This window comes from Ischnura elegans, chromosome X (genome assembly GCF_921293095.1).
Source record: "Ischnura elegans chromosome X, ioIscEleg1.1, whole genome shotgun sequence".
NCBI classification, from domain to species: Eukaryota; Metazoa; Arthropoda; class Insecta; order Odonata; family Coenagrionidae; genus Ischnura; species Ischnura elegans.
Genome location: NC_060259.1, coordinates 83,853,485 through 83,867,156, shown reverse-complemented (window position 1 = coordinate 83,867,156; position 13,672 = coordinate 83,853,485). Strand labels below are relative to the sequence as shown.

Here is a 13,672-nt window from a genome sequence, read left to right as displayed (position 1 = left end):
TATATCAGAAAATATGAGGTCATAGAAAAAGCAATGGCATAAAGTGGGCCCGGAGTCATCGCCTGTGGGGCAAGAGTCCTCATGCGGACACTTGCTCCAACGGCACGACACCTAATGCGCCATAACACAACCACATCGTGAGCTGCAAACCTGATAACCACATAGGTTTTCGAGGCATAGAATGCTTATAAAGGAACGCTAGACAAACATAATAGTTGACTTAAGTCCCAAGGCCCAGATAAAGAGTACGCGGTCCTGCAATTTAGATAAACGTTTGGTAAAAATGAAAAATAACTACAACTCACGTTCTGTTGTTCTTTGTCTTCCGTTGAACACACCCCTGTGCTACATTTGGTCACGTAAATGAAACTGATTGACTACAAGTGGCATCATCCCGGCATTAAGAGAAATATTTCGGAAAAGGAATCTTGCCCCATGCGGAATCTTGCCCCGCACTCCCCTATATAATTTCAATGATTTTCAATTTTATCTCCGGTGTATTTTTTCTCATGCGTCTATCGTAGTTAGGATGATTAAAAATGCATTTTAATCGTTTTATCGTAAATAGATCACTAATTGGTCAAATTTCTTTGTTTTCCATTCGTAATATTGACACCCTACAGCAGTCGGGAAACAATTGGCAAGTTTTTACTGTCAACGATCGTAACTGCATGCCAATAAAGTAAAATTAAACTGTCAACATTCTGTATGAGTGATTTTTAATGAATAATGTTAACAGTTTCTCCTCGGATTTTCAAGCGGGCGAGTTCAAAGTCACGATTGATGCGCTACCTTCATCAATGAAAATACTTATTTTCCCATGGTCCGCAGAAGGTAATTCACGTTTCTATTTGAATGTACAGGAAATTATCATTGGTCAACAATCCTAAGATTATTTTGACGCAGCTCTCCATCGCTCGCTCGCTGCTAGGATGATTTCTAGAATTAAAGGTTAACTTCTAGATGTATGGGTTAACTGTGATAGAAGCGAGTTACTTTTCGAATAAGCAGTCATGGACAAAAAGTGGCGGCAGTCCGAGGTGGCATGTGTTCATCCCTGAGTAATATAGACCATTTAAATGATACATAAGGCTGTGAAGATGCCGTGACATGGCGACGGGAGATCACAAACAATTTTGCTTGTCTGATCAACCGGAGGAGAGGGCCGCAACTCTTCTTTATATGAGTGTGGAGACCTCAGCGGTCAGTGTAACGCAGTTGGAGTCAAACTCTAGGGGCATATGCCCAATCGGAATTAAGGTTAGCAAATAGAAAGAGCTGAGGAAAAATGGGTGATTTTAATCTCTAAAATATGATTAACCTCCCTGCACTCTTCGTATATTTGCATTTTAGGCTTCGAAAAAAACTATTTTTTTAAAAGTCACGGAATCATAATATTTTTGTGGAGAATCACGAGAATAGGCAGTGGCACTAAAATATCAGTGTTCCAGCATGGGATACAATAAATTTACTACTATTCCTTACCGAAGCACACCGTGTCGATAGCGGGCGGTTCACTTCGGGCCCTACTCCAAATGGTTGGATGGATTCGGGATGTATGCCCCAGTAACGTATTCTCCAAGCCCGTCAGCCTGTTTTCAACAAAAAGAGACAATTAAACATGCTGTTAGAAGTACTAAAATGAGAAATTCAATCCGCTGAACAGGAGACTTATGCACGTGGCGTGAAAAAGTGTGGTAAAACGGTACGTTAAAGGAGTAGTTATTGAACAATGCAAGAGAATCATTTTGATGAGCAATTTGATTTCACCCCGAGACAATTTTTATCTCGTTCATCGAAGCAAAATGCTCCAATGATAAAAAATAAACACGGTGTGTGTTGACGTGGAGCGTGATTACTAGCCAATTCCAAATGACTGAATTTGGTTTTACATACGTACATACACCCGGAATGTTCCGCAGTTGATTTTTATTGGATGTCACTTGGGCACAGATTAAATGAATAGTGTTGCGGTTAGCTCTTTCGAGTGATGGAATCGATTAAAATTTTCCATCAGGAATTCTTGAATAAGTAACTCAGAGAAAAAAATCACGCGATTGGAATTTCCTCATGGAATAAAGCTATGAGGACTATTCAAGGATTCACGTGCAATCAATATTATCTTAATCAAGGCATTTGATACTTCAAAATTCGTGAAAAAGTCGTTATTTTTTCATGAAATCACTTTTTTAGCACGAGAAGATTTTTTCATTAATCGTTGCCAACAATATTCATGACCACTACAGACAAACTGGCGATAAACCTTTACGGAGTCATCTATAAATAACAAATTTTTGCAGCGAAAGAAATCATATGCCACTATGACCCTTGCATGAACTTGGGCTCTCCAAATACATACTAAAGGTTAGCTGTGCTTGTACTTTAAATTACCAAGTTGATCTTCTCTATTTTCGGTATCTTGTAGCTCAAGAATAAAAGGTAGTATATTGGAACCTGATATGAAGTACTCTGCACGGATTCGGGCGGTCACCGTCAGGGGCACAGCTGAGAATTAAGGCTGGGGGGGGGGGGGGTTTGGTGCAACGAATACCGGGGTGTGTGGGGTATGGTATACCCACCAGGATAAGCGATAGGTGCGAGATTAATAAATTGCGGAATTTTGGGATAAATGGTCCAAAATTGTGAGTTTTACAGCTTAAAGAGGGATATGTTATTAATACTTCCACTACTCTATTAGTAATATCAATCCAATTAAGTAAAATGGATTAAACTTAAAATTTTCTCGAGCTCTGGGGGGATTTTATCCCCCAAAACCCCCCCTCGCCGCTACACTGGTCACCGCATGAGTCCAGATCAATGCAGGTAATACTCTGTCCCCTTGAAATTCCAACATTTAAGATTACTTTGACCACAGCCAAATCCTGCTCGAAGATAAAATATAAATGTCAAAGGAATACAGTACGTACCTAGCCACGCCATTCTGCAAAATAATATTTCCGGAGTGAAGATGGCCGCATGGTGGGAAGCCTCGGTCTCGCAAGAAAAGTAGAGCTTCTAGAATCTGCCGCCCGAGGCGCTGCACTTGTGATAGGGGCAGTCCGGCACTCTTTTGGCCATACTTGTGGCCCCAGTCGTCTTGCCAGCGGCTCTGTGGATGACAGAAAAGCTCTTTTTAGCCTTAAATTGTAGAAAAACCATTGATATTCTTACTTTTTCACGAAAAATCGTAATTATTTTGGTTCTATGAGAAATTACTATGAATGAGTAAAATCGTTTCGTACAGCTTTAATCATTTAGCCAACCTTGTAATCAAAACTTACACATTAACTTATTTGATATACCATCTATAAATAGCATATTACGCTGCACAACAATCTCGGTGTAATTTATAAGCACGTTGTAAAATAATGCAGCAATTTTTCTCAGCGTAAACTTGGTAAAGTCTATACATTATTCATATTTGGTCTCACAATTCAAGCGCCATGGATACATTTGATTTATTGATATCGGTTTATCTCCCAGGTATCGGAGAGAAGTCGGCCAAACTTAATTTATACAGCAGCCAATATCAATAAATTATGAATTTTTATGAAACTGAGACCAAATGGGATAACCAAGCCAAAATTAAAGTCGGAGCATTTTCCGGCTGATTTTCGCCCTTAAGATTTTTCTCTTCAAGTAAACATTTTGACTTTTGTGGGCCATTTCAGAAAAAAATCTACAGCGCCCATCTTCAATAACTGGACCAAGGATTTTATAAAAAAAAATGGTGGTGCATCCACGAACGTGGATATTACGCTGTAATATTACCATGCTTCGAATCCACTTTCAGTTTAATATTACGCGCCACGTTTTTTTTTATCTGATTCCATCGGAGCTTATCCTTTCAAGGATACCGCGTGAGCGTGAAGCATTATTCCACGCTCAGCGAAGCAGGGTATAGACGCGCATACCTCTAGAATCGAAATATGGGTCATTCCACCTCAAGATAACAAACAAATTCAATGATTTGTATGCATTCAGTTTCTTACGCAAAGTCATAGCTTGAAAGTAAGCTGAAATTCATGGATCTGCGGCAATTTTAAGGTGAAATAGAAGGAATTTTATGATTAAGGTCTCATTTTTAGGCAAAAATGCTAAAAAAGTTAAAATTCGCTCAAAACGCAAAACATTTTTTTTATCGCAAAACGGTCGCAGGGTATTTAGTTTGGGGATAATAGAGACTCATACAGATATTTTCAAAGAAATATGAGGGCCTCAGTGACAAACGGTTGTTGAATTGATGTTGAATGACCCCTATGCATTCTAGGAAGCCGCGATCGGGACAGCTAACTGTCCTAACGTGACTTTAAAGTAATTAATTCAACCATAATTGTTATATATATTTACCATTTCTATTCCTATTCGTATCCATGGGCCACAAACTTGATGAGATCGTTGTTAAAACTTTCCGGAATTTTTGTGCAGAATGGTAATATCGCAGCGGTTTGAAGTCTATGTCCATAACAAGGAGTATTTAAATACACTGGGGGCGCTGTATTAGAGTTTTAAGTGTGGTCAGAATTCCGCCATCTTGATTTTGACCATTTTCGGACTTAGTCTCAAACAGTGTGCGTATATAATCAAGTATTCTATTCCTTATATCGCCTCTGATTTATAAAATGAAAATTCAACAATTACATCTTTATTGTCGTAGGAGTTTTCCGATCACTAGTCATACTACTGTGTATATTAACATGTCCATATAGTTATATCGTGGTGATAATATATCGTCGTGAATATACTTCAATGCTATTATTGCGACAGGTTGGCTATCGTAAGATTTCCATTGCCTTTACTCTTATTAATTACCAGTAGAAGTGAAGGGGAATGGCTATTTTACACTTGTAAAATGTTATTTTCGGCTAAGCTGGTTGCACAGCCGAAACGCGGTGATTGACAATAATCTTTCCTTGGGAAAAGATATTCGTGGCATATTTTCAGGAAGCCTTCCCATAATGATAGAAAAAAGGTTCACTGTGTTCGTTTGCGATAGTTTATTTTAACGTAAGAACGATCATGACCGAATATTTTACCAAATAGTTAGCATTGGCTCTTATGGCATTATCAATGTTTTGGTTTTCCTACCCAAGCACCCCCATTCCTGCCGCACTGTGCTCAACGCTCGGAACCAGTTATGCCCCCTCCAGTATATTTACAACCTCCTTGGTCCATAAAGACCTTGGTTCCGTCAGTGAAAATGGCTGTAGCTGAATGTTATACCGAAATGGTCCCTGAATTTGAAACTGTTTGTCGGAGAGAAAAACCTTAGGGCTAAAATTGGTTGAAATTTATGTAGGTATCTAATTTCATTTTGAGCTTAAAATTTAATAGTGAAAAGCTGATAGCTTCCAAGCAGTGAACTACTTTGACTTTTACCTTTTTTGAATGTTTTATATTTTTCATCACAAAATTTTTCTAATAATAATCCTCCGCTTCAGACTACTACATACGAGAATTGAAAAGAATGAAAGAAATAAAAACCACTCAGTGCTTTGTTTATCAGGAGCTCTTATGACAGCATCTTTAGCGTATTTTTCCCAATGCTGGTCTGAATAGCCATTTTTTGGTGATCTCTGTCGTATTTTCATAAATATTAACTTTCGAAGTTAAAAGTTGGAAACTTCTGAATCATTCCTATAACTCTAAAACATGCATTTAAAAAATGAATATCCGAGATGGTGACCCCACATCTTTTCATAAGCCAACATGATTTAGACAGGAAACTTCTGGTTCCATTAGTAAATCGGCGCCAACAACGTAAGGATTCGTTTTATTGTGAATTACACGCAATGATTTAAGACAATGAAGGAGATTTCGGTAGCGCTCAATAACTCCCTTCTAGCGTTATTACCCTCAAAGTCTCCGAACGTGAATATATATTGTAAACAAAATGATGTAGTTGGAAGTTAGAACGGTTGGAAAGTAACCCTGGCTGGTGACTCAAGACATAAATTATAAACCCGGAAATCCTTGGTACCAAGAAGTGATCAATATGATGGGCTCTTATGAATAATTTGGTCTTCACGTCCCTCGTCAGCGGCGTAGCCAGGCGGTGGTCCGGGGGGTCCGAAGCCCTCCCCACCCCGAAATATAAAAACGCAATTATCGTCCTTCATAAAAGAAAACAAAGTATTGAATAATCAGGAATTTACAAAATGTTTCTTTTACAAATTAAGTTTTTTCGATTATGAAAAGTGTTAAAACTAATATAAGACACGGTCTCAGGCGTTATTTTGTGGAATTGCTTCATCATAGAATATAATAAAATAAAATTACCTTGTTTTATTCCACAATTCATTTTAAATAGTACGACCCGGGATTCAGCATCCGGGTGGTGCTATTTAAAATAAAGTGTGGAATAAAACAAAGTTATTTTATTTTATTTTATTCTATGGTGCTTTCACATTAATATTTATTCACGACCACGGTTTCAACGTTAGACGTCATCATCAGGTGAACTCTACAGAGGTCCATCACATCCTTTTATACCAGGCTAGGAGGGGGAGGGAGGAAGGTAATTAGGTTGAACGGATTGGTTAACAGAGAAGAGGGAGGGGGGAAAAACTTGATCATATGGTATGAAAGAATATTAATGTGAAAGCACAAAGTTCTTCCTTTTTAATTTAATTATGAATCGCTTTCACCAAGTTACGCCTCAAACAATCAATTTTATTCTATGGTGTTAAAATTAGTTTAAACCCCTTTATTTAATTCCCGGTTTTTCAAAAATCTCCCCCCCCTGGTTTTGGACCCCCTCTGAACGAGATTCCTGGCTACACCACTGTCCTTCGTGTGCCGCCTGCGTTGGAGACGGCCTTGTCAGCCCACTCACTCGATAGATGAGGTCCTTGAGGGAGCCCTTGCTGTTGAAAGGCAGGACGGTGAGGGCGTACGACTGCCCTCCGCTCTCCCAGAAGTCCACGTCGAGGATGGGGTAGATGTAAGGGTGTTGCAGGGCGAGGAACAGTTCAAGAAGCGTCCGCCGGGTGTCGCGCGATGCCCGCAGCGGCGAGCGCTGCGATCGCGGCATCAGCGTCAGCATCCTCTCCGTCTTGACGGACGTGTCGCGCACCACAAACCAGTGCTTGTCCATCCGTGAGCCTGTTGAGCACACAAAGACGGTCAATCAGTTCAACCGGATATTCAATAGGGTAGTTTCCTTCATCAAAGAAAACGAAAGGCATTGATAGCGATTCGTTACCCACCAGTAGTGTATTCATAATATACAAATTATTTGGTTTTACAAATCCCAGTTCAGACGAACGGCAATGGCCAATTTTAACCGCATTTGAAAAAGGCCAGATTGGCGCCCATACGATGCCACTCCACGTGACGTCACAGGGATCTAGTTTCTGTACGAGTAGTCAGGAGTTTTACATCGTCTGAGATTACCAATGCATGCATGAGGCACAGACTTCAGGGAAACATCTCTCAATAATCACCTAATAAAATTGCCTATGGCCGGAAAGTTTCCTTCGGTTGATAAACTATTAATAATCCTTATTTAAGCCAAGCTCTACCTGCTAGCAGCCTGCATCGCAGCAGCGCACACATCCTCGCCCCTAGGTCACCTCACAATGCGGCATCGGGAACCAAACTGACGTCACACGGGCTTTTCCCACCATTCATACTTAGCCGTCGCGTTTTCGCGCGCTTTAAAATTTTCACTTTGCATTTCATCGCGAAAAATAGATATCGTCATTTAAAAATCTAAGATCTCGAAATGCGTGCTCCAGGTGTAATAATCTTTCGATTTAGGCAATAAAAAATAATAGGAAACCACCCTATTTGCAGGAAAAAAATAAGGGGTCGTTCAGTGGAACCCGAAATTTAAGTTTATTATAAGTAAGGATGAGTCGATTCCAGATGTCCAATCTCGGATTCCATCGATTCTCGGGCGCGGAATCGGAATTGATATACGATCGAGTAAAGCCGATTCCATCAATACCAGGAAGATAAATATTTTGAATATAGACTATAAGCTTGGGGCAAAAAGTCCTCCACACACCTGAGCTATAGTGCACTGTGAAAGCCAATAAGTTAACAACTTATGTCTGAAAATGTTACAGTTTTTATTATTTCATTAAAGCTGAGGATAAGTACATCACTTTTATGCGAATTCGCTATTTTTAATAAATATACTTTTTGGGCCACTTAATTGTTTTAATGCTCAATCAAAATCCTACCTTTTGGAATGAATAAGAATCGATGAAAAGAAACCGAGAATCGGGAATCCATTTGAAAGAATCGTAATCGAAAAAAGTGGATTGGACTCATCTCCTGATAAAAGTACACAGCAGATGGGAGGGAAACCCAAAAGAATGTGAAAAAGTTCTTTCTTATTCAGCCATTTCTCATAGTTTATATGCATCAAGGATAAACTTGGCCATGAAAAATTATTTTGCTTTAAACGGGATTCGAACCTGAATCTCCCGATTACCGGTCAAGCGTGCTAAGCCAAATATTTTTCATAGAAAACTTCATTCTTCAGCCAGATTGGCCTATCTTCAACAGCCAGCGGTGGATTCTCATAGGGGATGGGGGGCTATAACCTTTCCCTTGAGTATCCAATTTACACTAGATTAAAAGGTAATTTTGTTCGGACCGCCACAACTGCTGGGAGGTTACCACCTAGGCCGGGGCCCCTCACCCAGCCCCCCCTTGTCCCTATCCTGGATCCGACGCTGTCCTTGGTGTATTTAACTTTGCACGTGACTGTGTACAAAGCCACTGGTTTCATGCTTTATTTGAAAATCGTCGTCGCCGAATAGGGGCAAAGCATGGTTAATTTCTCCGACAGTGGCTCAGTTCACGACATCCGTCTCATGTGACACAGTGGGGACTTGTGACGCTACCTCCTTGTTCGGTTAACCCATCCTAAAGTTCACTCTGAGAAGATGGCTGGTTGGTATAATTGGTTATCATGCCTGACCGGTAATCAGGAAATCCGGGTTCGAATCCTTGCTAAGCCAAATATATTTTCATGGCGTACTTCATCCATGGTGTATAATTTGCACCTGTGGGCGTGACTGCGTTCAAAGTCACTTGATTCACGCAGTGATTTGATTTTCTAATAGCTTTAAAATGAAAAAAATTGAGAAAGTTGCCGCTAAATTTTCATGAGTTAGTGACGCCATTGGAATTTAGGCTCCTTAACTCGTTCAGAGAGACCCTATCCACGGCAGAAAGAATCGCTCAACTGATTATTAATAAAAACGAGGCACATGAGAAGGATACGTGGAACCGAGGAATAGCGGAGAAGCGAGAGTCAGTGACGTCGTTAACTTTAGCGTTAACTTCAAAAGGTTTAAGCCCGTCGATTTTTCACTTCGATTAGTATTAGACGTGGATGACGGATGGAAAAACGAAAAAATGCGGGTCTATTTGTTTATCAAATACTATTTTTAAAGTATTATACCGATTATGGTTGGCTTCCATGGAGTATTAGAAGTATTCTGGTGGTCTTCAATTTCTTCATGGACTTCCCTCTTCAACGCACAATAAGGCCTACTCCTTTTAATTCTACCTAAAGTCCTGTTCTCTAATTTTCTCTCACTCGTTTACCCAGCATTCCACCCTCTAGCACTGTTTTCAACGTCCCCTCCCTACTAAGTACTCACTCCATCCAATGGCACAGCGAGGGGGGTTTTGGGGAATAAATTCCCCCCAAAAGTTCAGAGAAATTTTTAAGTTGGAACCAATTTACTTAATTGGATTAATATTACTTATAAAATACAAATTGAACGAGACTCCAAGGTGGGCTCGCAAGGACACACTCCTGGGGTAGGGTCTGTAAGCGCTAGCTTTTCACCTCTGCACCGCAGAAGGGGGAGGACAGGAAGGAGAAAGGAAGGAGGCGCCGCCATGATAGGATCCCGACGACGCCTCCTGGGATGGGATAGGGAAGGAAAGGATGGGACGAGGAATCCCGCACCGTAACGAAGGCGGGCGGGTACTACACTAGCGAAACTAGGAAAACCATCGCTGTGCCAGCGATCTTATAGGATTATTCTATGAGGAAGAGTAATCCAACGATCAAATCACTAGATTCTTATAAAATACAGTAAGGATTAATAAAATAACCCTCAGAAGGCCTTTAAAATTACAATTTTGAAACATTATTCTTAAATATTTTCTGAGGGAGGTCCTCCGCACCTCCCGCTAACCCTGGCGGGTATTCTACACCCTCAGACACCCCAGTATTTTGCGCCTAAAACCCCCCTAGCCTTGATTCCTTGCTGCGCCCCTGACTCCATCCATACCTTCTGTCTCCGTATTTCATCTATGAGCTCTCTCTTCAACCACCATGACCAGCACTTCGTCGTCCCTTCTCCTCTTCGCCCTCTACACCTTCTCCAGATCAAATCAAACACCATTAATATCGAATATTAAAAAAATTGGTGAACCAGCAAGTGACAAGCATAGCAAACTATTCTCGAGTTTTTCACGTGGTCATTGACTAATCCCTAACTTTTACTTAAATTCGTTGTTGGGGCTTCTCTATGCAGAGGAGTGACGAATATCAAATCGTAGAAATTAGAGTGCGGATAAATACACGTTGAACCAGTGGAGGACCCGTCAACAATGAACTGTACTGACAATTAGCCACCACGTAGTCACGGTAGGTGCTCAAAGTGATTAAGCTCCCCCAGAATTTTTTTCCATCTATCCAAGAAATAATGTGTGCGACCAACTAAAGCACAACATTGTACAGTGTGAGGTTATTTGTACAAAAAATTCTTTATTTGTGAGAGCCAAATTTTCAATTTTACATAAATCTCTTATTGAAGTAGTCTATGAGCCAATGGAATTTGGGTCGGATCTTTTGGCACTTAAGAGGACGGTTAACTTGCATTAAACTTAGTGACCCCCGAAATAAAGTTCAGACTACAAGCCTGACATTTAGTACATCACCGGATTGATCTCCATTCACTCAATGCGAAGGTTGTGATGGGTTGATGAAATTTGATCTCATCCCGGAATAAGACACACTAACAGTTCACTCATTTATAAGTAAGGCCCAATTCTATTCCCTTAGCGTCCTCGCATCTCGAAGATTTTTGTTACGGGCGTTTTATAGGTAATGCCATCCAGATACACCAAAAAAAGTTACACCTATAACTTCAATCATTTTGCAATACATATTTTTTCAAAATGACGGCATTCATTTTTTGTTGATTGGTCGTAAACTTTCTTAGTTATCACGCTATCCACTTCTTCATTGGAGTCAATATATCGCTACTGCCAAGTTCGTATAAATGGCTTCCGATTCTTTTGAAGAATGAAAGAACGACTAGTATTTTATTTCGCAAAAGTGATACTACTTGTTGATAATGCCTGTCGTGTCCTCTTTCTACGTTTATTGATAATATACGGTGAAGTAGGTTATAGAAAATTTCTGATTTTTTATTATCCCTTTAGATAAACGAAATCAAATAAAATCGTAAATTTTTAAGAAACAAAACTTTTGCTACGTAAATGCATGTACGTAGATTCAAATTTCAATAATAAAAACTTTTTTGATTGTAAAGTGAACAGGGATGTGGTCAGTCTCCCTAACTAATTTTCGGTTGTAATGGATGAAATTAACCAAATTGATTTCATAAGGCTATTCTATTCCTATCTAATAGTTATTTAGCGTAGGTCTCACCACCCTATACTTCTTATTATGAATAAACATTTAGAGCGTCTTTGAACGACCAGAATTATGAAATTTAAAGGAAAGCCATTTACATTACGTTGGCACAGACTAAAAATAGTAATGGAATTCCCATTATCACTTTCCATTTTCCAAGAAGAAGAATATTTTCAATACGCAAGCAGCATGGGTGTGCTATTTTCAGCTCCTTAATTGCATGGATTCAAATTTCTTACTATTTCTGGTTGCTAACCTGCTGCGAGGCTTCAACGCCCAAAGTTGGTCCGTTTCTGGGTTTTCTCCGGAATACGATATAATTGCTCTGGACCGCAGTCTCATAAATAAGGGAATAATCTCCCCAGCGGATCTGAGACACAAAACGATGTGGTTAAAGCGGAATTTGAGACCACTCGCTAACGAAGCAGCTTGGATTATTGATGTCACTCCTTTGCGTTCGCACAGAGAAAATATTTGCTTAACTTGGATGCAGCGCTGCAGGCAAAATTTGGAAAGATAGGGATGAGGTTGAATGGAGTAGGATGAATCATTTATAGTTACACATCGATCTGCGTAGTGCCTTAGCTTATTTCTTAAATGTTAGTGTATTTAAAAAAAATAGTAACGAGACAAAAACTTGGTGAAAATAATTAGGAAGCGGATGAAATGTGGGTGACACACTTGTTAACATGGAGGCTGCCACTACTGTAGGGTTTAGTAAAACCGAGGTTGACTGTCCTAAAGGTAAATGAAGTGTTTAATCTCATCAACGGATGTATAAAGATAAATTTAATGTAAGTAAAGGCAGAATGGGTGATAGCTTTAGTAAATTAGAGCACCAAAATGGAGTATCCACTGTACAATTATTACTTTCTTCAACGGCGAAATATTTAATAAATGAGTCCGCCATAGAAATTAATTGTGTAAAAAGGAGAGAGTTAGCTAGGACGGAATTATATTTCACAAAATAATAGGCTCGCGGCTAAGTTTAAATACACCGAGTGCGTCTACTGGGTTGCAGATGATAGGGAGGCCTTTTAATGTTTAGGTAAACTGTGATGTAATCGAGTACACTCGTCGAAATGATAGTTGTAGAAAACAATTGACGGCATTCTAAATGACTTTGGTAAATGCATGGGTAAGGTAATATATTTAAACGTTGTTGCCTTAGTTTATTTATATATCCCTCGTGTGAGGAGGCCGTGACTGAGTAACGTGGGCTGCCAACAGGGACGCCAACTTACAAAAAATATTGGGGGGGCCCAAACCAGGGAATTTGCCCCGGGAAATTTTATAAGTAGTGAGATTTAAGTTTTTTAAGCATTTTAGAAGAGTCATATGATCAACGTTAGAGCCCTGATAACTCGAATCTCGATATCTGGACACTCCGGGGAAGATCGACAAGCATGACACATTTTTTCCTCACACCCATAACGAATTTCTGAGGGGGCTCGGGCCCCCTCAGGCCCCATGGAGTCGGCGCCACTGGCTGCCAGCAATGTATGTTTTCCATTACTTGGAGGAGTGGGCAGAAGCTCTTCATCACATTAGTGAAAAAGAAGACCATATAGGTCAGTGCATCAACACTCATTTTACGGTGGTCGGGGTAATGTGTACTTCATTGGCTCTGTTGCTGCACAGCGAAAGGCTAGGGGAATCATCAATTTTTTATCCCGAGTAATTGAAGTTGCTATGTGTTCGGGCCGGAACAGCCTTGTGTTTTTCTATTATTGCAGAGCTCGGCGGAAGCCAAGGTAAGGCGGGAATTCCCTTCCTTATTTTCTTTTCCACCCCTTCATTTCTTTCTTTTTTCAGTTTATTCAAGATTTGGTTTCCATTCTCTCATTTTTCTTTTCTTTATTATTTTTCGTTTTAAACGTAAGGCTAAGTTCCGGCCCTGCATGGCTTGCATTTCGGGCGGGACACAGCGGCACCGTGACGCGACACCATGCATTTGTAAAATACGGGAACAAAACCCGTGGAACATTTCGAAATGTCCTCTTAGTTAGCAATTGAAATTTTTGGAAACGTTGC

At 40.0% G+C, this 13,672-nt stretch overlaps 1 protein-coding gene across 5 annotated transcripts in view; it reads right to left on the bottom strand.

The window, feature by feature from the left end:
- The window catches only part of LOC124170665 (slowpoke-binding protein), a 178,358-nt gene that overhangs the window by 53,730 nt on the left and 110,956 nt on the right, over positions 1-13,672 (bottom strand). For all 5 annotated transcript variants that reach the window (XM_046549541.1, XM_046549539.1, XM_046549543.1 and 2 more), the window contains 3 exons: positions 6,836-7,104; positions 2,928-3,109; positions 1,486-1,592 (listed from right to left, as the gene is read on the bottom strand). In XM_046549541.1, coding sequence (XP_046405497.1) covers positions 1,486-1,592; positions 2,928-3,109; positions 6,836-7,104 — 558 coding nt within the window. The remainder of the gene's footprint in view (positions 1-1,485; positions 1,593-2,927; positions 3,110-6,835; positions 7,105-13,672) is intronic.